At 39.6% G+C, this 25,159-nt stretch overlaps 1 protein-coding gene across 2 annotated transcripts in view; it reads right to left on the bottom strand.

Annotated features, from left to right (window-relative positions):
* The window catches only part of dpp10 (dipeptidyl peptidase like 10), a 252,663-nt gene that overhangs the window by 107,854 nt on the left and 119,650 nt on the right, over positions 1 to 25,159 (bottom strand). For both annotated transcript variants that reach the window (XM_005744209.1, XM_005744210.2), the window contains exons 2-3: positions 8,692 to 8,806; positions 4,375 to 4,470 (exon numbers count right to left, since the gene is read on the bottom strand). In XM_005744209.1, the coding sequence (XP_005744266.1) occupies positions 4,375 to 4,470; positions 8,692 to 8,806 (211 nt within the window). The remainder of the gene's footprint in view (positions 1 to 4,374; positions 4,471 to 8,691; positions 8,807 to 25,159) is intronic.

Genomic DNA, 25,159 nt, shown 5'->3' with positions numbered 1-25,159 from the left:
TTTTTTTTCTCTGTGTATTTAACTTGTTCTTCAGTCAATAGTTTACTTGTTTCTGAACATCATGATTTTCTTGTACTACGTAAAAATACGTTGAATTGCCATTATCAGTAGGGGTATTTTTCCACTGCATATCTTGTTCATATTATATGTTGCTTCATATACAAATAAAATGCAGTCAAAAATGTGTTGTTTCATTTCACACTCTTATTATGCTGAAATATTTTGGGTTTCGCGAGCTTATATAAGCCAACTGGTGTGTTATTTTGTCCAAGCTGGGCCAGTGCAAACACAATATGATACCCTCCTCTCAGCAGATTGTCAGTGACAGTCTGACAGCGCCCAGCCTGCAAGTGGAGTTTGCGACAATACTGATGGAAAGTGACGCTCACTGAATCACATGTGGCATCAGCTGAATGTGACTTTCTCAGTAACATGCCTCAGTGTGAAAAACAAATGTACATCCACTATTCACACATATGCAAGTCTTCACAAGCAACAGCTGGAGAGGAGTATCAGTGTCATTTTTTTCCATATCTGCCAGGTGTTAACCAGCTGTTTCCCTGTAATCCTCAGACAGGTCCTCATCAATAACAACCCTCGACACATCAGAATGACAATGAATTTCAGAGAAGAGCTGCAGAAATGTCAGACCACACAGAAGACAAATGGCATTCTGCAAATGTGTTGCTTTAATGTACCCCGACTAGCCACAACATCCCAGCCGTCTGCCTAATGTTGTGTAGGTTCCCCTCGTCCTGCCAAAATAGCTCTGAACCATCGGTGCATGCACACAGGACCTCCAGGGGTGTTCTGATGAATCTGGCAGTGGATCATTTGAATCCTAGCAGTTGCAGGATTGGGCAGCCATGGCTTGTTCTCGTTTAATCGGATTGGGGAGTGTGGTGGCTGATTAAATTCCTCTGGTTCTCACTTAAGTTCCTTGAGTTTCTCCTGAACAGATTCTGCATTGTAGAGAACTTATCTGGCTAGGGGAGGACACTGGCTTGGACTTATGGACTTTCCTAAAGAACATGCTATTTTAACAAAATCAACAATTTTACTCAGTTCACCTGTTGTGAGTTTAATTGTTCTGGCTGATCGGCTAAATCAGCCACAGCATCAATTTGAAATGATATTAAAAGATCCACCAGCTTAATAACTGGATTGTTTATAAGCAATCTATAAGTAGTATTATCAATGATTGATTTACAGATGTTTCAAAGTCTTCAAAGATCATCATCATCATCATCAACAATGTGAGGCAATTGAGGCAATAATATCCTGAGAAAACCTTGCTTCACTGCCAGAGAGGTGGAGGTGTACCTGATGAATCACAGCGCTCTTAGCAGCAAATTTAATCTGTAATGATGCACTCCATTTCACATATCATCAAGTTGTAATGTCGGACTGTAGCAACCCATCCATCCGTAACCTCATGTCACCACTTGTTAGCTGAAGTATGAATTAAGGGGCCCGTACACTCACATATTTAACTCGTATTGCCAATTTCACAGTCGTTGTTTTGCTTATTTGGTTCGGACCAACAGAAAAGGCTAACACATACTTTATACATTACTCACTCAAACTTCTTACAAACAACCTAAGCAACACGGACCTCATATATTTTGAAGCAGGCATTTTGCCTCCATTTCTTTTACCTCAATGTTTCACTGGCTCCAAAAAAACAAACGTGCTCTTCATGATTATGCTGGGCTGACATTTTACCAAATATTGACCACTTTTTCTGACATTGTGTAATGACCATGGAAGCTAGAGCTGGGAAAATGAACCTTTCTTCTGCAACAGTTGGTCTATTTGCATAGTGCCACTGATTAAATCAGTTCTCTTCCTGTGGAGCTCTGAAACCAGCTGGTCATGCCGACGGATCCAGACATGTTAACATATGTGTCAATTATGTTTTATGTGCCTTGACACAAGAAGTGTAAGCATAAATAAGAATTTTATTAACAAAAAATTATTTTTGGTAACACATAGTCACATTGGAGCTTCATTGGATCAGTAGCATGCTTCATTTTTGTGTAATACTAAATAGTGAATCATTCAAACGCAAGTTTTATTGTGTGGCTGAGTGAAAAAAATGTTTCATGTTCTGACTCCAGCCCAATAAAATAAAACATCTGATTCACTGACATATATAAAGAATGTTTAAAAATACATATTTCATATTTGCTTAATCTTACTAGTTAATAGCACATCAGAGATCTTATTTTCTTTCTCCACAGAATCCTCAGATTGTAAGCTAGTTCAGATATCATACCAAACACACTGTATGTCTTTGGAATTACACCATATGATGTGTTCAAAAGGAGTGAATCTGTGTCTATGACATGGAAAGAATAAGGGATGTGATGTAGCGGGCGCTGTGAGCCAAATGGAAACTGTGGTCAGATTTGTAAAAAACAAAGTTATCCATACTGGCAACTTCAATGCACAGCAATCACCATAACAAACCTGCTACTAATGTGTGCCAGTGGTGGCAGTTCATATTAAACATGTTAAGATTTTTAAATAATGACAGTAAGGCCTCTCAATTAAACTTTTATGCTTTCGGACATATTTTATTTTCCTCAGTTTGTAGGATGTCATTGGATGAAACATTCCTAATGTGGTCACCTCAGGCACAGAAGGCCTACCCACCTACTGTGGAAATATTCGATTTGGGATATTCAGCCAATCAGAAAAAAGTTGAAGAGGCTCAAACAGCCTGTTTCAGAACTCAAGAATGGATGAACTAAATTTCGACCTTTGAAACTGAAGCAATGCTAATAAAGTCCAAGAATGAAAATATGGAGTTGGAAATGATCATAACAGGCTCTCTGTGATAAAGAAATGAAGTTTGAAGACTAAAAACACAGAAATAATGTCAAATGTTTCTTTGTCGCCCAGGATTTTACAAGCAAACAGTGAAAATTGCAGTGTACCAGTGAACTACATGAAAAGGAGCCTGAATAGAAACACACAGCATCATAAACACCTTTTTTTTTTTTACATTTATTGTGTAATTTGCTGAATACTAGATTCTAGATTTTAATGGTAATGTAGATGCAATCCAAAACATTACTCATAATGCTCATTTACTAATGAAGTACATTAAAAATGATCTTTAAAAGCATGTTGTCTGTAATCGGTAGTAAAAAATGGTTTAAAAGTAACTGTCCAAACACTGGATGCACCTATTTATCTCTAATACAGACAGAGACTGAAGACTTTTCAGGCAAACCCACTAAAGCTTTTGGGTTAGGGAGAAAAAAAAATCTCATTTTTGCTCCAAATCCTAGTGATCAATCTTTCCTCTCGCCCGTCTGTCTGTTATCTTCTCCCATTTGTCTGGGGTCTATTTTGCCCCATCCATCCACAAACCACCCTATAAAGCTGACTTTTCTGACTGCCTCATCTCACAACACTGGTGCTTTCTCTGTCTAGCCCGAGGTCAGCTCAGGGAATGAGATGGCGTTGCAAAGATAGTGGAAAAATGTCACCCAGGAATGAAATATTGATGGACAGAAAGGCCTTGCCTCTTTCCCTTGCCCTCAGGCGCAGACTGAGTCAATGGGCAGCGAAGAGGAAAGCCAAAACAAACACACTAATCCGCAGGAAGGAAAGGAGACTGGCGGAGAGCAATGCGGGAACGCCGCAATCCTGTCCATCCTTTCCCTCGGAGGTATCGTTATCTTCTCCCTCCCTCTAAGCAAACCATAATCAGATTCACTTGCACTTCAGTTGATGTGGTTTATTTCCAGCCAAGGGCTTCCAGGCTTAACATATGATCCCCTTCTGGCAAATAACAAATCAATACAATGTAAATAAGGAGAGGGAAAATAAATCCCTACATCTAAATTTGCATAACGAGATGCAAGGTAAGGCTGAGGTGAAACATGCCAGCCTTGTTTAGAAGTGAACTGTCTGCCGGCTGTTAAAGGGAGCCTCAATTACAAAGCAGGAGAGACGACAGAGAGATGTCATCCCTATGCTGCTAAACAAAAGCACTGCTGTTGTTTCTTCATACAGAGTACACTTAGAACTCAACCAGATGTCATTAATGTCAAGTAGGAGTGTGTATTGTATAAATATATGTACAGCAGCATGAAGCAGTAGACTGCACCGGGCCTGAGTCATTATATAGTTCAACTAATGACTCGCTTATGCTGTTTTTGTCATTTCATGGAACAGGCAGGCAGTAACGCTTTGTAGCAGCTTTATCTGTGCTTTTAAAAAAAGCTGCTTCCTCTGTCTCGTTAGAATTACAAACGAGGCTGGTAAACAGTGCCTTTTATCCGTTGCGGAACTTCCCTGCATCCGTAGCTAAAAACTTCTGAACAGTCAAAACAGGTACAGTCAATATGGATTACTCACCATTGATCCACTGGGCCTCCGGGTCATGGACTTTGAACTCGGGTTTGAACAAATCCTCCACAGTCATTTTAGTGTCACTTCCAGCTTGGTTGTCAGCTGAAAAACAAAAAAGCATAAATTTAATTTGTTTGTTTCTGGTAAAAATAAAAATAAATGCACATGTTACAAATTCTATCCGCTTATTAAACACAAATCATCCTTCATGCATCCAATTTCAAATCAAACTCCAGCATTAGTTGCTTCACCATCAGCATCCATGTGAAAAAGAAAATACACTCTCTTGTAGTTTGACGGTTTAACATATTGGGATGTGAAAAAACAAAAATCATGCAGTTTTTTGCAGATCTTTCATTACAACATGACAAACACCCCACAATTCAGTAGCTTATAGGACCACCTTTAGCAATAATAATGTGGCATCATTGTTTAGGAACTAAAATGCTGCTTCAGTTAATTGCGGTTTTGTGGGATTTGTTAATTCACCGCTATCTTAAGGTACCACCACTGTGTGGTCCACGGGTAGCACACTGTTGTAGCGAGTGATGAGGATTTAAACTGAAAACAAACTGTTTATTCTGTTTAAATAAAACTGGAACAAGGAGCAAAACAGGAAGTCTAAACTAAGAAACACAAGGAAACCACAAAACCTGCGAGACACAGAGAAGAACAGGTGCTCTGATAACAAACAAAGGGAGATGGACACAGTATATACGTGTGAGGATGATTAGGAGAAGTGGAGACACCTGGGAATACAGCTGGAGCAAACTTGACATAATGAGATAGGGGAAGCAAAACTGAACATAATGCAGAGACAAGGGACCATCAAAATAAGACAGGAAACACACTGAGGCACAACTAAGACACACGACTTGAAACTACAAACAATAGCACAGACTGCAGACAGACCCGAGAGAGCTAGAGAGAGAGTCTCTCTAGCTTTAACCCTCAAAAAGCAAACTAAACTAGGAAACAAAACCCAGAGTTCAAGAGAGCAGTAAATAAACAATTTTCATAAGTCCAGAACACACAAACACTGGATCATGACAATCACAGTATTTCGATTGGTTTGAGGTGTGGACTTCTGACCACTTTCTAACTGAGGCCTGTAGAGTTTGAGATGGAGCTCTCACCTTGGGGTAAATTTGGTCCAATCTTGGAACGGTTGTGAAATTGTGTTAACACACATCTCCAGACCATTGAATTACAAAAAAAACATATCGTTTTATAGAGGTGCTCACACTAACTGATTAGCGACACCTGGATGCTACTTCCTTTGTCCAATGACTGTAAGAAGAAAATAGAACTGGATGGATTTTTACACTTGCCTGACGAGCAAAAACAGTATGTTGAGTGTCCTGTTAATCCAGATGTACATACTGGTATTTACACATGAACACACAAAGAAATCCATGTGTGTGAAAAAGATACACATTGTCACAATGGCATTTCATTCGTTCATTAACATGATCATCACTGGGCTAGAAAATCTTTAAGCTGTTCCAGTGCTGACCCTGGAAATGTTTCATTTTTAATTATGAAATGTTAAGCCTTTAGCAGAAAGAGACCATGCCAATTGTAAGCTTCTCCTGAATAGAACAGCTGCTGATTGTGAGCAGAATAAGAGGGCCAAGTCATTTTGAATGTCAGCCATATTGGCTTCCCTTGATAACTCCACACAGCATGTTTGTTTATGGAGGCAATGAAAGTCTAACCAACCGTGGAATACACTGGGGAGAGAGTGGCTGCATGGCCAGCGGATTGTGATGATTTTACATCTGAGAAAATGATATTTTTGAAGCACATATACAGTGTACAGTGTGTGAAAATGGGAGAAGAGCTTGATAAGCTATTTAGGTTCAACAATTATGTGAAATTGTTACCTGTTTTGTAGTACCGCTAGAAATTAGAGATCCCAAAACAGTTTGTAAAATACTCGCTAGAGAATATGGATGACACACAAAGAATATGTTTTACGCTGCCTCAGTTTTTTCCATTAAGCATTCGTCATCCATTTGTTTTCTATGTCTTTTCTAGGTTTTGGGTTGGGTAACAGCAGTCTAAGCAAGGACACTCCCGCCACACACAAACACACAATGTCCAGTGTCAAGCAGTGTCCATTTGCGTTTCCATTCAGATAGCGAGCAGAGGGGTGTTTTTACACACCTCAAATGTGTAGTGGTGTTCTATGAAGCTTAATTGATGGAAAAGTAAGATACGTTCAGGCTTAAACCAAAGTTTTCACTGTCACAAAGTTGGCAAAGGTATCACAACAGTGGTTATCAGCTTTCTGTGTTAATCCAGGTTTTGCTTCAGTCTCCATGCACGCTCGCATACTGCAAAAAGGGTCATTTCATGCATGCTGTGTGGCTCACACACTGATAATGTCTCTCACCTTCTCCAGTCAGAGGCATTTTCAGTTGCTGAGGATGATAAATAATGATTAAAAATCTATAAAGAAAATTGTTAATTATCTGTATAGATTTATTGCCCAGGATGGTAAAATGAACATTTTAGTTCGAATTAATTAATTTATTGTTCACCTGACCATTAAATATAATTATACTACTAATAATAACAAAGGACACTTGGAAATTACTTTAGTTTGTGGCAGATCAAAGTGAAAATGAATTTATTAATTGATCAGGTATTCTTGCTGTGTGTTCTGTGTTTTAGTACCTCACCAACAAATTAGAAGTACAACAACATTTGGGAATTTTCATCACTAAATTAGTACATGCACATTGTTATGACAGTTTGTGCTTCATTCAGTGATTTTAAGGCGGTATGGCTTAATATGTTGCACATATAAAACATATAAAAAACCCACCAGAGAATCTGTAGTGTACCTCAAAAATGCTGTAAATAAAAGAATCATTTAAAATGAAAAATAAAAATGTTAAAACTGAAAATCAGAACATAACCTGCTCCTGACTAGCTTATGTGTTCAGCATAAGTTACCATGGTGATTTAGCCAGGTAAAAAGAGTGCCACTATACAGAGTTTAGGGTGGAAACAGCTCAGTAAGCCATTTCCCATGCCCCATCGTACACCCCTCTGGATCTGGACAGTAGCTGGTAGAGTTTTGATTTGCTATGACTCATTTTTGTGATGACTATATGTTTTTGGACCAGTACAGAGGGAATATGTTACACAAGGCTATTCAAGAATATGTTACTTATACCACCAAATGAAGCCAGGTAGTCACAGCAGTGCAAATTCTATGGCAGGTTTTACATTTTACATTGGTGGTACAGATAAAGCATAAATATCTTGTCAGGTTCATTTGCTGGTTGTATTTTCCCCATTTATTACACAGAAAAGAAATTTGAGTTAGTAAGTGAAAAATAATAATTTCACTTTTATTTGGCCATAAACTGAATGGATCCCCTCATGCACTTCATTAAGGGACAGGGTTAGGTCTAAATGCACTCCCTGGTCATCATGTAAGGAATGTAGCTTTCATGTGCAGCTTTCATGTTAGAATAACAGCAGTTTTGGAAGTGTGTTAAGTGGTGAAATGTACTGTACATAGTAATTTGTAAATTTAGATACAAATTACTATGCATTTTTTTTTTCTCTCCGTGACCTGATCCCTTTGACTGAAGTCAGACGGACTCAATCAGATTACTTTGTGCAGCAGAAGAGTCAAATGGTGCATCAAATGACCCATCTTATGGGAGCATACAAACAGCCTGAAGCAGAAACCCTCGATTAATAGATCAAGCTGATAACCACCAGTGTGATACCTATTATCTCTGGCCAGCTATGTCGAACTTGGTTCGTAGTACAACCCTGTGGGGGCCATAAGGCAAAAATGATGAGTTCATATTTCAGTTTCATCTTAGCCATTTTATACATGAAAATATTTACTTATGTGGCTTTAAGTTGGCCTACAGATAGATATTAAGGAAACGACCACCAGAAAAGGTGAACTATTCATCCACTGCCTTTTAAATCAAACGAAAGAATTTTAAACAGATTTCGACACCTTAAATCTGCATTAATTGATTTTTTTTTTTGCCTCTTAGGAACAGCAGCAGAAGCTAACAGTAAACACTGTAAAACAATGAACAAAAGTGATACATAAATAACGTTTACTGTGAAGGTTAGGTAAACATGTGAGATGGGTATTACAATACGCGAGTCGGAAATGGCTGTATAATTTTTACTCAGTTGATTAAATCTTAATAAGCATAAATTATGCGGTTATGATTAAATTGTAGACTGTGCTGAAGACATTTTGTCAGTGCAAGTAGATGCAGAAAAACAAAACTCCCCCTAAAACATCAGTTCATCACAATCAAGTCTGAGTGTTACCTGGTGTGAGGAGGATGACAGACATAGTGATGAGGGAACAGACCACCAGTATGACCAGCAGAGCGATAGCAATCCCCTTCCAGTTCCTCTGAGGAGGACTCACTCCACCCAGGTCCTGCAGAGAGACACACAGAAAAAAGGTGGAGGTCAGAGGGGAGATATCGAAGGGGATGACTGAATGACTGAAAGTGAAGATACCAATAAGAAGAATAACACCAGACAGCAAATATGACACAAATAGCTTTATTTTTAATAAAAACAAAAGTCCTTCCTGATCATCACATATTGTACACTCTGTGCACTCTGGTTTCACTTACAGTACCTATTAACATAGGTCACATTAGGGCTTTGTGCTTCCAATCCAATCCCCTACACAGTGGAGGATTTGCAATGGAGGGCTTTAAATGAGCCACACTGTAAAACTGAAAAATGAAACTCTGATATGGTGAAAAGCTGAAGAGTATTTGCATGGTTTAATTACCACTTGGCCAACCTTACCTTTGAGTTTCAGCTTCTGATCTATGAAAAAAAAATTCTGCAAGTGTCAGGGGTCATTTTTTCTGAATCAGACAGAAATGTTGCTCCATCTTTTACAGATACTGAAAACAGCAGGGCTTGGTTTCAGAAATCTGACTGATTGTCGAGTGTGGGTGTGTGTGTTTGTGCGTTTCTGTGTGATATTATCTACAGAGAAATAGCTATCCAGGAGAGTTTGTGAAGCTTTTGCCTGCAACTCCATCTCTGAATCCTGGTGTTAGAAAGTCTTAAACTGGGTCTTCCACCACATCTGCTGCCTCTGATAACGTGAATTAAGCCCTCTCCTATAAATTTCTTCCTTCCGCAGATCCTCCTGGCCTCAATTACCCACAAAACCCTGCAGCTGAAATGCAGCGATTACTGCTCACCAACTCACCACTGCACTCTGATTGGCTGGAGGGAAAGTGGTCTAAAATGATTGCCAATCTGAGCCAAATTTTGCTCCAAAAAAAAAAAAAAAAGAGAAGCTGCAACTGTCTCAGATTTAGTCTGAAATCCATTTTCTAAGCACTTGACATGACATGGTTAAAAGTGCTGTAACTCACTTAATCTGAGTCATGACTCTCATATATTGACTGATGAGTCAATTATGACTGAAGCACCTCCAGGTTTTTATTCGTAGAACACAAGGTACCACAGAGTTTTCAACAACAACCCAAATCTAGTCGAATTTTGGCAGATTTACACTTAATTTTTCCTATGCTGAGTATCAAGTTAACACAGACTTCCTAAACACTGAAGCAGTTCACTGTAACCATTACATACATGTGCTGTTACATTATTCACAGCCCCCTCTGGACTCATAAGACTCATCTAATATAAAGACTTGGGCTGTTGCTCATTTCATTAGTACCACAAAAGGCTGACATGTCCTTGAAGACTGACAGTAACTCCAAATTGCCCTTGTGCCACAGTGCGTGAGATTCTTTCACCCTCTCTTTTGCACGTTTTCCCTATCTCATTTTCTCCCCCAATTTCCTATTTAGCTACTCTTGGATCATCATTTTCAATTTATTAACTTCATTACAAGCGATGATAGAACCACTAAGAGAATTCGGACCTGCTGAGTCTCTCCATTACCATTACTGTGGAAACAGTGGAAGGGCCCGATAAATGTTTAGCCTACCAGGGGGAATAAGACAGCAACTGGGCTTTATCACAGTCATTACACCCTCATCAGAAATAATACATTTCTCAATAAATCTCTGCTGATTGGAGGGCAGGCTGGGGCCTCTCTTCTCTGTTTTATTAAAATCCAACCAATAACCAGTGCAGTCATTATTTTATGGCTTTAATAATTACACTACACCACAAATTGCATTTTTGCTCTCTCGTATTAAACATGATAAAATATAAATGGTTTTAAGTTTCATCTTTCTTTATATGCCACATTTGTCCCACATCCAACACAACACAAAAATCATAGCAACGTATACACCTGGGGGATGATTACTGCACTTCAAAGTACCTTTGAGAGCCAAAAGGTGTGTCCACGTTCCCAAATTTGTATCGTTACTTGTATTTTTTAAAATACAATATCAGGAGAAAGTCTGTGTTTAGCACAGAACAAAAACATAATAAAAAAATATAAATTTAGAGTTTAAAGTAGCTAGGAACTTATGAAGGCACTCAGGGTTAGATTCAATTTGTCACCTTTTTATAGGGACTGTATGTCCCATACAGTCCCTATAAAAAGGTGACAAATTGAATCTAACCCTGAGTGCCTTCATAGGGAAGGTAAGGGTTTCTAGTTTTGGAAAATGTGAATATTTGTAACATGGCTAGAATAAAACCCAGCTGTAACCCACAGTCCAAAGAGACTCATGTCAGGTTAATTGGTGATTCTAATCTGGTTGTTGGGGAAGATCTAGGATAGAAAAAGCTCTGAAAGTGGCTTTTTCTATCTTAGTGATATTCAGATGTCTGTCAAGTGAGAAAAAAGAAATTAATTCATAGGTATCCAAGTTTATGCTTCTTTTGGTGAATACATTTGTCAAGTATACAGCAATACTTTAGAGGGTACTACCTGAGTGACAACCTAATTAAAGGTAAAATGAGGTATTTCATATACTCCAGTGACATTACTCTAACTAGTTTACCTCGAGGCATATTCTTCTCGTCTCCTGCCTATTTTTTTTCATCTTTGACTTTCTGCCAGGACATCGTTCGTTTTCAGAATGTGTTCATTTATTTCACATAAAAAGTGTGTATCTGTGCAACAGAGGGACACGCGGGCTTATAAATAGCCTCCTGAAAGGCTGGGCTGTATTAAGAAGAAAGCCCTCTTTTTTCTTTTTTTTTCCTGAAAGTAAAGGGACAAGGACAAAGACCCAAGAAAGTATCTCCTTTTCTCCTCTAACAGTCTTTCGCATATTTATATCATACCAGGATTTGTGTCAGGCACTTATGGTACAGGCCACATGATTTTCCATATTTAAAGTGTGATTTCCAAGATGCCTGCTGTGAGCCTTAAATAGAGTCTCATATTCACAGCGATTGTATCATTGCATATTGTAAAAGTAACAAAAGCATGAAAAGTGTTAGCTACTGAGTCAAAGTAAGATGCTGAGCTCTCACTGTGTTCTCTATCTAAATTATTCTGATATTTTACTTTAGGTTTTGCTCATTTACTTGGAACTGGAAATAACAGAAATGGAATTGGACATAGGAGGCAAAGTCATGATTGTTGCTTTGAATTCTTTGTGAATATATTTGAATTTGGGCTCCTTTTAAAAATTTGTTATTATTACAAATGTTTTATATTTTATTTTATTTATTTATAATGACCTCTCTGAATTTTTGATTTTACTTTTTGTTTTTTTCTAGTAAGGAGCTTCAGTTCTGCATCCTGTTTTGTTTTGTTTTTTAGCTCATGTCTGTTTGTTTTAGTTCCTTCATTATATGTGTGTATGTGTGGTTGCTTTCACCTGTTTCCCTATTTAGCCCTCGGTGTATAAGAAGTCCTGTCTTCCGCTCAGTCTTTACAGTGCCTGTCATTGCTGGCTTCTCTGTGTGCTAACGTCTTTGATTTTTGCAGGTACAATGGCAATTGTTTTTGCACACATGTTAAAGTCTTAAGATAAAATAAGATGGTTGAGAATAATCTCAGTTTCTAATCAATAAACACAATTATTATATTAAATCATTTATCAATTAACAAGAATTAACTACCCTCTTGTTTTAGAGCTATTAAACCATTATAAGGACAGAATGTCAGCATCTTTTACACTATAACAAATCAGAAAGGATCATGTGAGGAACACTCAGGAAAATGATGTAGGTATCAGCAGGCAACAGTTCACATCACACGAATCTCTCTCTGTTGGGATGTTTTGATCTCTGTGTTATTGATCATAACCAGCAGTTACACTGAGGCTCTCCTGTTGATTGTGGGAAGATACAGTTGAGCTAAAGTGGATAAAATAGGCAAATCTATTAATGAATACAAATTATATAAGCCAGCCATGGGGGGAAGCACAAGCCAGTATATTTCTATTGTCGGTTACAAGCCCAGATAAAATCTTTGCCAAATCAAACACCAAGAATGAGATTTCCATAACAGATCAGTTGGAGCCCGGGTTAACAACAACCACCTCCAGTGCTGCTGACCGACAGGGTGCCGGTGGTTCGCCGAAGACAAAAGAAGGGGAGAGGGGGAGGCGTGTTTGGAGGCTGCGAGAGCGAATTAATGTCAGGAGTGTGGAGGTGGGAATATTGGCTTTAAATGTAGAGCTACGATTGTTAAAAGGAGACAGCTGACTGATATGATGGAGAGAATGAAGCTAGACATACTGTGTGTGCAGGAGACCAGGTGGAAATGAAACAAGGCCAGGAGCAACAGAGGTGTGTTCAAGCTGTTATACTATGGTGTGGATGTGGTTTAGGAAGAGAAATAAAGGAAGAATATATGAACAGTGTTGTGGAGGTGAAGAGGGTGTCAGACAAGATCGTGGGTTCAAAGCTGGAAATTGAAGGGATGGTGTTAAATGTTGTCATCGGTAGGCCCTATATATGTTCCATGTCAGTTAGATGAAAAAAGAGGAATTCCAGATAAGCTGGGCGAAGAGTCTCCTCTCTAGGGAGAGAGTGGTGGTATGAGCAGATTTCAGTGGACATGTAAGTGAAGGAAACAGAAGTGATGAGGAGGTGATAGGTAGGCATGGTGTTAGAGAGAAATTCAGCAGGATGCATGGTAGTGGATTTTGTGAAAAGGATGGAAATGCTTGTGGTTAACACATATTTCAGAAAGAGGGAGGAACACAGGGTGAGGAGGGTGTACACAGGTGGACTACATCTTTTGCAGAAGGTTCAGTCTGAAAGAAATAGACTGCAAGTTGGCGTCAGGGGAGAATGTAGCTAGGCAGCATTGGATCGTAGTCTGTAGGATGACTGAACATCAAGTGGAGTGAGCGAGTGAAGACAGAAGCAGGGATGAAATGGTGGAAGTTGAGGAGTGAAAAATGTTGCACAGAGTTCAGAGGAGCTGAGACAGGGTGGCGGGGACGCGTTACCAGATGAACATGAGAGTACAGCTGAAGTGATTGGAAAAATTGCCAAGAAGGTATTCAGTGTATCCTCTGGAGAGAGGAAAGAAGACAATGAGACTTGGAGGTGGGATGATGAAGTGCAGGAAAGTATTCAGTGAGTGAAGTCAGCAAAGAAAAAGTGGGATAGTCATGGAGATGACTGAAAGCAGACAGGAGTACTGAGAGGCCAGGCATACAACAAAGAAAGTGGTGGCAGTGAGCTGTATGTGAAACTGAACACTAGAGAAGAAAAGGACTTGTATCGATTGGCTAGGCAGAGAGTTTGAGTTGGAAAGGATGTGCAGCAGGTTAGAGTGATTAGATAGATATATACTAAGAAAAACTTTGAGGAGCTGATAAATGAAGGAAAGGGGAGAGAAAGAAGGACAGACTGAGGAAAGTTGGTGATTCATGAAGTGCAGTGGATTAGTAAAGAAAAAGTGAAGGCAGCTATGAAGGTGTACTCTGGAAAGAAGAGGATTGAACGTTAGTAGGAGTGAGGCAGAATAGATGTGTGTGAATAATAGAGCGAACAGTGAAGCTGCACGGAGTAGAAAAAGTGAAGGTCGATGATTTCACTGTACCTGGACTCAACCATCCAAAGCAACAGACAATCTATAAGAGAGGTGAAAAAGAGGGTGCAAGCAGGGTGGAGTGGGTGGAGATGACTGTCAAGGGTGATTTGTGACAGAAGGATAGAGGAAGAGTGGAAGAAAAAAATGATAAGATAGTAGTGAGACCTGCTATGTTGTATGTTTTGGAGATGGTGGCACTGACAAAAAAGACAGGCAGTAGAGCTGAAGATGAAGATTTCTATTGGAAGTGACGTGGATGAGATTAGACATGAATACATCAGAGGGACAGCTCAGCCCAAGCGGTAAAATGTGTACAGTGGGTTTAGTGAGAAGGCTTTAACTTTGTCTTTCAGCTTTGTCATCTGCAGTTCAGCTTCCACGAAGAATCCAATTCTTTATAGAATTTTGAGCAAATCTTCAACAGTTATGAAAATAAGTTGGTTTATTAGATTAGCAGCAGGTGATATTTATTCAATACATAACGATGTACAAATTGAAAATTTGCATGAGAACTGCTGAAGTGATCTGTGTAGTAGTTATGATTACTTATACTGTGCGTGTAAAATATATATCTCACAACTCTTACAATGGGACGGCAAAATTCATGAATGTATGTTCGAATCTGTTCTCACAGAACAAAAACACACCCCACATGCCCGCATGCCTGCACACGCATAAATTCATACCTTTTATTTGACTTCCTCGACTTGTTATTTATTTATTTATTAAACAAGTACAATGATCTGAATCCTCTTTTAATTAAACTGACTCGACTGTAATTCTAGCTGCCTCTCTTTGGAACAAACACCATCACACTCAATCAATACAGTCAATTATTCATCAGGTCGAGTAGACCACGAAAAATAATCTGTCACATGGGATGTTAGGGAAGCATTGGAGGCATAGCTGAGATAACGCTGCTGATGATGTTATTCCATGCATGAATTCCAGCAGGACCTGAGGGGTCCAACTGCTGGAAACACTGCAGCGTTCAGGGTGAGTGCAGACTGATAAAAAGTAACTCAGCACTGGGTTATCTTCTAGTTATGTTTTCCTGCAGCTTCTTTTATAAGGGACATAGCATCTGCTCTGAGATTATGTTGACTTTTATTCCTTAGTGTGGATAGCACTGCACAAAAATATGAAAAAAGAAAAGATGCTGACACCATCAGAATTATTTTCTCTCGCTTCACAAAGCTCTGTGAGTGTTGCCTCCCATGATTAGTAAATTGGTCTCCGTGTGCAACATCAGTGGAGTGCCTCATCACAATCTCTGTACTGCACTGATTTTATTCCACACTGTTTTCAAGGCCATGTGTGCGTTAAAGCACCAAAGCAGATGATCGCACACCACCCTAACACCTCTCCCTCTGCAGTCCTGCCTTAGCTTTGCACTAACAGAGGATTTTCTATAATCACATCACCTGTCTTTGTAATTGCATGAGGAGCCTTAACTTACTGTATAAATAACAGTGGATTGTTATGACAGAAGCAGGAGAGCACAACAGAGAAGCAGCAGTTAGTCTGCATTTGGTTTTGTGCTGTTAACATTGTTACAGTGACACTTTTTATGATAAGATCCTTGTGGAAGCAGTTCTTGGCACTCAGCAGCCATCTTGGTAACCTCTCCAGGCAGTTTGGGCTAAGGCCACGCCTTAAGTAAGAGTGGAGAAAGCTACCAACGTGAAAAAACTGCACGTGAAGAATCAGTCAGCAGTGAAACCTGATTACAAATGGTAAATGGCCTGCATTTGTATAGCGCTTTACTCAAAGCGCTTCACACTACATTCAGTCATTCACCCATTCATTCACACACTGGCAATGGCAAGCTACATTGTAGCCACAGCTGCCCTGGGGCACACTGACAGAGGCGAGGCTGCCGGACACTGGCGCCACCGGGCCCTCTGACCACCACCAGGAGGCAAACATGGGGTTAGTATCTTGCCCAAGGATATTTGGCACACTGCCAGGAGGCAGCCTGGGATCGAACCACCGACCTTTTGATTAGTGGCTCTGCCACCTGAGCTACAGCCACTCCACAGCTAACACCTTACAACAGCTAAGGTGTTTGGTGGTTTGCACCAAAATTAGGTTTAAAAGTGTTTATTCAGTTCTGACATTACACCAGCACAGGACATGCAAATCCTACCACAGTGACTGAAGGAAATGCCATCTAATTCCTGCTGTTGATACAGGAGTTAGATGATGAAGAAAATTGAATATCTAACAATGATATGTAGATATTGTACTGTATATGTAGAAGCCAATGAACTGCTAGTGATGCTGGGCCCAAACCCAGATAAATGTGGAGAGTTGTGTCATTAAAGGCAAAATCTTCCCTGTTAACCCAAATCCCAACTTATCTGATATGGCCAGCAGGGTGCTGATGGAAACTGTGTTAGTCTTGGTTGAAAGCAAAGGAGGAGGACACACGAAGGGCACGCAGAAGATTTGTGTGACAGAGGAGAATTCACGAGATAGGCTGAGATGAAGGCAGATGATCTGCTATGGCGAACCATAGGAGCAGTCGAAAAAAGGGGAAATGCCCACATTGAATGTCAGCAACAACTCAGCTGAATATATCAGGGCAGCACTGAAAGTGGATAATATGTTTCCTGGTGAGACTGAGGGACAGGACAGTTACTATCCTTGCCACTATCATATTGATTTTCATGTAGGAGTCTTTGAGATCCTTCTCCCTGCCTTCATCTCCAACTATACTGAGATGAGCAGGTTTCCCACTTCATATGTGGCTACAGACAGACTTTTTTCAACTATTTTCTCTGTCCTATAATATGAGAGAACTCCACACTACTTACTTACTTCTCACTTAGCTCATTGTATTTGCTTAGTATGTTTGTTCTTCATTTGCCAAATGCCAAACCTGTGGCTTGCATAGTCATGTGTTTTAAGTTAAATATATCCACAATTTTAGACTCCCTATCCCTACCAACACCGACGTCCAATAGAAGAATACTCCCTGCCCCATATTTTGTTTGTTAGGGTCTTATGACCCAGGTATAAAGCTTGTTTAGAAGCAGTCAAGATGTCCACAAGGAAAAAAAAACTTAAATAAGAGTGATAGTGTAACCCTGCTGTTGCTCCCAGCCTTCCTTCCTCTGAGTTGGAGATTAAAAATATCAATGTGTAATACAAAAACATGAACAAACACCACAGGTTATCACTGTGTTTTAGCAGTCCTGCATTTATACGTTCAGTATTCTTCCAGCTGTTGCAGAGTGTGCCCTTTGTAGTTGGCTTTGCTGCGCTCGAAAGCCTCAAGACATCTCAGTAATACACCAGAATTCAAGCTTTCAAGGTATGCAAATAGAAGCTATGTCCCAACACCTGCTCAGTTAATACACACACCTTGTTCGAGGCAAACATTGTAGTTTTGAGCCAGATGATGAGACAATACGTAATATTAGAATGCTATTGCCTCCTCTGAGACATTTGATTAAGACCCCTGCCAGCTTCATCAAACTCCTGCTAATAAGCTAATTTTTACAGGCTTTACTGCGCACAGATGTGTGTCTGCACATGCGGTTCTGTCAGAGGAGTCAGGCTATTTATAGAGCTGTGAGCTTACTCTCGCCTGGACTCTGACCTTGGCGATAGTGTGACAAATGACAAGCAGCATTTCAGCAGAGGCTGAGCCATTTTAACAATAACAGCAGGTCGGTGCGAGAGAAAAAAAATAACGCCATCTGAACAGGTTTATTTTTGTTTGCCCATGAAATACCATTTCTCACTGCCTCGTGAATCACTGACAGCTACCGCCAAAGCCATGCTGGGGTCCCGAGGCTTAACATCTCAAATTGATCCAACGGGCAACAGGAAACGGCAAGCTTATACATGTTGTCATCTTATTGTATTCAGCATTATTAGCCCTGCCCTCAAGGACGCTGCCATTGGCCTTTGGTCCGTGCAAGATAATTCTCAATTAGTCACCATCCCCACTATATTGGTTTCACGTATACAGGGTTGATGACTCGCACAGCCAAGTGCTGAGTTTAGCAATACAGAAGCAGAATAGAGTCAAATTAGTTCCTGGCGAAGCAAGAAAAGTGCTAAAAAGAATGTTGTTTGTATCCTCATGATTCATATATAATATTCAGCAAACATTTTCTGTACTAGTGATGACGTTTCAAAAGAACCATGAACAGTTTCCACATTATAGTGCACTACTGGTAAAAGGAAAAAGAACAGAACTAAACCACACTGTGGAAGGACAGGTTTTTTTAAAGAAATCTTTTGTGAAAGTCATTTTTGTTTATCACCTCGTATTTCAAGAACCACTCTCACAGTTTTCACCAGTTTGATTATTTTCCTTCCAACAAGGCTGCGTGGATAGGTGAAATAGAAGTCTTAACAATTAATAAAGCCTTTGTGAAGCTGTTTCTGTAGCTACGTATAAAATCTATTCATTTAAAATGCTCAGTTGTAGTATGGCATCAATAGAATCGAGTGTCTGCTTAAACTCAAAAAGCCTGAATGTCAGTCAATAAATATAAACATAAAACTCCCAATGGATTCATTAATATATGCTGCTTTTTAATAGAAAAACAATGTTACATTCCAAACACTAATGAGCTTTAGAAACCAGCAAATGATTAATGTATATGATCTTTTGTTAACTTTACACTATGTATTCTCCCAACTGATTTAATTCACTGTGACTTGTACATAACTGTTCCAAACACATTAAAAAACAAAAACACGCAAACATACACAAGGCCTGCAATTAGCAAAAAATGCCTTTAATTTCAGTTGTGAAACCAAATACTACTGAATGCAATGTTGAATGGTCTTTTCTGTTCTTCTTCACATCACTGCAGTAAACTGACATTAAATTAAAGAAACTACAGTCTTCTGCATCTTCCTCAGTGGCCTGCATGTAACAGTCTCTGGCACATTAAAAACGAATGCAAATAGATGACTCTGCGTATGAAACAAACACAGCTAAGTCATCAGTTACAGCAGTGTAGCTCCAAACTGACTTGGCCTTCATAAGCGTTCAATTAAAGAATTAAACAGCTCCAGCAAAGTGAAATCATTAATGATGAAGTGGAAGAAACCTATTTTTAAAAATGGTTACTCTTGTGTATATACAGGAGTTCAGGCACATCAAGTTCTCCACTGGTTGTCTTCCAAAACCTACGAAAGTCTGAATAATTCAATCCTGTCAATAATGAACCTTGACAATGCTCACTCCAGCATACAGAGATACGTTTTCTTTCTTCTTTTTTTGGCTTCTCCCCTTAGTGGTCACCACAGAGGATCACCTGCCTCGATCTATCCCTAACATCATCCTGTGTGACATCAATCCTCTGCATATCCCGTTTCATTACATTGATTAATAGGAGACAGTTTCATTACACTTTGTTTATATTTGGCTATTAATGATACATCCTTAGCACTAAACCATGTATTATGTAGCAGGAAGTCCAGGTAGAGTATTTCTTTATACTGTATTCACTGAAACTTGAATTATAGAATATGATTCAAGTGATCAATCTTTTCAGCTGTTTTTTTATTCCCGAGGAGTTGCCACAGCAGATGGATCTGCGGTTTGATTTGGCACTGATTTTACACCGCATGCCTCTGCTGATGCAAACCCTCCCATTTATCCGCGAGTGGGATCAAGGAGTACACTAGCCTGTGATCCCCTGAGGGTGGGCTTCTGCCTGCCCCAGTCTCCAGCTGCGGATCTTACACATGTAAGGCATGTTCACCACTACGCCGCATTTACAATCATTTCATGTCACATCATGTGAATGGTAGTTTAAGTTGGTTGTTGTTTAGCTTTGACTTTGCCCCACCTTTACATATAAAATACTGGGCAGAAATTAAAATGCCTTTTGTTGTTGTTGTTTTGTACCATACTGTCTAAATTATTCAAAGTGAGAAAGTAGAAGCAAAATAATGGATTTATTTTGAAGGTTTTTGTGATGTGGTTTTTGTTTGTTGGTGTACAACAAGAGAAAACAGCAGAGATTACTCACTGCATTTTTTTGTCATTTTTTTAGCAGATGTGCTATTATTCGCCAAGTCACACAGTAAACTGTAATTAGCTGCTGCGTTCCTCTGACATTTGTCTTTATGAACAGTAAACAACAATGACTCTCACCAGTTGAGATGCTGTTAATAATTGATAGGATTTCATCTAATTTCAAATTTAGGCTTTATAAAAACAATAGCACAAAACTATGAATCACTCAGTCTGACAGATATATTGTAAACCAGGAGGATCTCAAACTTTTTGGGCTGAGCAGTAAGTCAATGTCTCTCTATGTGTGGTTGCAATATTTAACACAAATTAGGCTTCTAATCATTTAGACTATTAGACGCTTTGCCTTCTATAGCGCTGTCCGCTTGTGGAGGATTTTGTTCATTGAGCATCAGTGTGCAGCTGAGCATTGGTCATGAGTAGTTCCCATTTACTCCCACGTCCAGTTGCTTCAACTGTTCACCTGAAAACTGTAGATGTTTCACTCAGACGTCCCCTTTGTTCAGACGCTTACACCTAGTTTATGGTCACCACAGCGCTGTTGCAGGCCAGCTGGATTATCACTGCAGTCACGTTAGCCTTGCTGTAGACTTAAACCTGAACAATAGGTGTTGCTCCTCAGAAAGAACCTATATAGAGATCTAAGAAATTGCAAAAGGGAACCAAAGCAACCACAGACTTCTTCAGCATTTTCTCCAGAACATCTTGCCTTTCCAGGTTTGTTGTAGGATCTCTCTGTAATCTGACAATCTCTGAGCCCTTGTCCTAAATTAAATGGTGGTAAAAACCAACATGATGGTACATTCAAATGTGAGGATGACAAGAGTGAACATCAACAAGATGTCATTGTGCCTGTTCTCGCAACACATCACTGGATTTCATTTAGATTCCACAGAATTGCTAATAATCTCTTCCTGGATGATCTTTTAGATTTGATCACAATCATCAGAGTTTCTTTTAGACCGAATCTATCGCAGAAAGGTGTTGTAGAGTTACGCCTGTTTCATTGATACAAATTGTTTCCTTCTGTGTGTATGCACGTTTTCATATTTGATCCTGTTTTACAGCTATGATGACAACAGTTTCACACACTGCTGTACATCCTCCCCGGCGTGTTTACAGTAAGAAAAACATCAGTGTATCAGAAGTGAAATATAATTAAATCTATGAAGGAGACATTTGACATCCTGTAATAACAGTCATTTTCTTTAGAGATGGGAATAGTCTACTGCGGGGCACATTAGCTTGGAGATTTATAATATACTTTTATATTGTGTGAATTTTGCCAAAAGACATTTAATGTTCTTCCTGGCTAATTCTAATCACTGAAGTCAGTGATGCGCAAAAAGAGAGCAATGACTGATTTTATTAGACAAACAAAGGCCTGGAGAGGATTAAATGAAATGCATTCATCTGGATTAGAGCGCTATAGTGGATAAATCTAAGCTCAAACCACCTATAGTACGTGAAGGACACAGGACAATAAAGCTAATTCTATTAATCACCTTTTGCTTTGAATTTTCCGCACACATTTAAATGCAATTTTTTTGTTCATTTACATGGTGGACACTAAAGCCTTTGTCAGTCCCCAGCAGTCAAATCTCCAATCTCAACACAATTAGACACAGCTGACTACATTCCTAGGCACATTACACTCCGGGCTGTGGATAAGACTCCAGCCATTTCCTCCCAATTCAGAAACAAAATCTCATTTATCGGGAGAAATAAAAATTGAAAGGAGAGCCTGAATTAAGCAGCAATAGGAAGAGAAGCTCGTCGACAAGTAGCTGAATGCGTCTGGAGCAGGCAGGAAATTATCTCTTCGTGTGGTTGAAAAGTGGCACTGTGTGGTTTTTATACCTATAGGGTCACATTGGAGGATTCAGCAGGCACTGAGCTATAAAATTGCTAGTTGAGAGGGAATTAGTGGGGATGGAGGGGTGGAGAGGTGGAGAGGGAAGGACAGCACAGTTGGGAGTTGGATGAAGAGGTGTGCAGCGGCAACTGATTTGATGATCTCACCCTCAGTGATGTTTACAGTGGCTCTCGGCTTGGCGATTACGATGGCCAATGTCTTGACAACAGAATAAAAAGGGCAACGGCCCGCTTTGCCACACAAAGACAAAAATATCCCGTCACAATAAAAATAAAGACAATGCCTACAGTGGAATATAGCAATTACCCTTTTAGGGTATTTTTAATTAGCTTAAACTGTTATCATCATCCTTCCAGACCCTGGAACCATGTCTCTCTGCTGCCGTAAATGAAACCATTAACTACCTGTTGTCCTAAATGTAGAAAATCTTGAATATATATTTTAACATAATGCACAGCTGACTTAAAAAGTATAAAATACATTTTAATGTTTTCCATTGTGTGAAAATAGAACAGAGCCTAGAAAAGCCCAGACATTTTTCTGGCCCTTCCTGCCTAGGGTGTCTCTATGAACAGACTGGTCAGGTCACTGTTAGGACGACCCTCTGTGATCCTGTGGTTCAACAAACTCCAGCTTTATTGTCTCGGACTGCAGCTGTCAATGTTAGTCCGTGTTCTGGAAGGTGGAGGTTCATTTTGAACTGGAGCTCACTGAGACTGCAGAACAGAAGACAGAGCAGACAATGAAAGTGGTGTTTGTCTACAGGAGGAAAGCAGAGGCCATAAGTATACATGGTATTTGTTAATTAATTTAACCTCCTAAGACCCGAACTCTTCCACGACATGCATTTTTAATTTCTCTTTGATATTTGAGCATATTGGGGCCCGATGAATGTAAAAACAAAGAATTACCAGATTTCTTTTTTACCTTATTTTTGTTTTTAAGAAGAATGAGAGCCACATATGAGGATACTCGTTTAAAATTTTGATAGAACAGTAGCAGTATGATGTCCTCATAAGTGGATATCAGGCCCATGTAGGGCAAAATTGAGTATTTTTATCTAAATAACCCAAAATGTGATGTCCACATATGTGGACGCAGGTCCTAGGAGGTTAAAGAATCCTGGGCACACATCCTTTCACGCTCACACATATGTGCTGTGTATACACAATCCTCTTCCTTTCTACAGCTACAGATGCAATTCTATGGGAAGCACTGTGACCTGTTTAGGGTGTGGAACAACTATCAAGCATCCTACACAGCAAACAACATTGTCCTTCATTGTCTTGTCAAACAGCTCACGCAACCATGTTTACCTATCAGGCATTGTTTGTCAGATTTCATAAAGGCTCCCTAAACTGAGTCGGTTCCCATAGACTGCAGCATTAAAATGTCCAACTTCAGAGCAGGAATAAGCATGTTTATAGTTAGCTTAGCTGTGGATGTCATCAGCTAATTGGAGTAATTGAAAGGGACCTTTTGATTGTTGGTGTTTTTTGGAGCATTTTTTATTAACATTATCTACCCACTCAATTCATGTATGCACCTTGCTACTATTAGTCAGCAATTTAGCAACCTCTCATCCAGATATGGACACTTTTAAAGTAAAAGCCAAATGCGATGACACAACGCTAAAATCGATACTTCTAGATACGTCTGGTGGCAACACACGGTACCAGGGTAAGCTGCATTTTGGCAGTGTTATGACCCCAAAACACATAGCAAGAAAAAATAAAAGAATACAAATAATACACTTTGGGTTGCTGCTACACATTTATGGTGTGGGATAAGATTTAAAAAGATGTAAAACTTCCTGTGTTCGCGGTCCTTTATGAGGAGACCATGCTTTCAAAAGAACACCTACTAATAGCTAGTGTTACGAGTGAGTATCACTGTCTGATGGCCTGACTCTTCTTCAGAGGTTCTGTTTTCTCACTTCCACTGTACATTATTTCTATCTGCACTGCAGAAAGAAAGCAGTCACAATTCATTCTCCCACACGAGGTCACTTTTTAAAGAAAAGTCTTTGTAGAATTAAAAAAAAAGCTTTAAAGTCATTTCTGTCTTTTTAACTAGTTATATTGAAACAGCAGCTTTTGTTATTTAATTTAATGATGACACAGGGGTGCAGTGTCACTTCATAGCACAAAGGTCTTTGGTTTGAATGGATGGGCCAGCTGAGTCCCTTGCATGAAGCTCCCTCTGGCTTCCTCTCACAGCCCAAACAGATGCTTGTTAGGTTAACGGGTGATTCTAAATTATCTGTAGGTGTGAATGATCGTCTGTCTGTCTGTTGCAGTCCTGTGATTAACTGCCAACTTCTTCAAGGTGAACCCCTTCTCACCATCTAATGCTCCAAATGTCTCCAGCATTGTTTGTGCTAAGTTTCACTTTATTTCCATCCATCCACTTTCTTAACCCCTTATTCAATCCAGAATCATGAGGGTTTTGGAGCTTATCCCAGCTGTCACAGGGCAAGATGCTCTTCTTAGTTTTTCACTTGTAACCCTTGTAAGTTCTTTTAAGCAATAAGCAGCTCGGTTATGTTTAGGAAAAGAGAGTTGTTTGGGTTAAATACTGTCCTTTAAAACATCTACCAGACAGACTTGACCACGGCATTACCTGTGACAGAAAAAGGGACCTCTACACGAATGGATGAGGCCCATCTCACTGTTGTAATAATCTGTGCATCCTCCACCAATGGACATCTTAATTTTAGAAACTACAGATTTCATAAAATAGCTTCTGAAGCAGAAAAATGCATTGCATCAGCAATCATTGTAGCTAATACTGGTTATACTGGTAATGCTGGTTGTTAATAAACACTATCCCCCCCACACCCCACCCCTGCCCACTCACCTTGCCAATCTGAGCCATGGTCTGAGTAACCCTCATCACCCAGGCCACTCACACACAGACTCTATACCCAGACCAAGTTCTTTGC

This window comes from Pundamilia nyererei, unplaced genomic scaffold (assembly GCF_000239375.1).
Source record: "Pundamilia nyererei isolate P.nyererei 1_Seehausen unplaced genomic scaffold, PunNye1.0 scaffold00140, whole genome shotgun sequence".
Classification (NCBI taxonomy): Eukaryota; Metazoa; Chordata; class Actinopteri; order Cichliformes; family Cichlidae; genus Pundamilia; species Pundamilia nyererei.
Note: the sequence above shows the minus strand (reverse complement) of the source record. Positions and strands in the feature narration are given on the sequence as shown.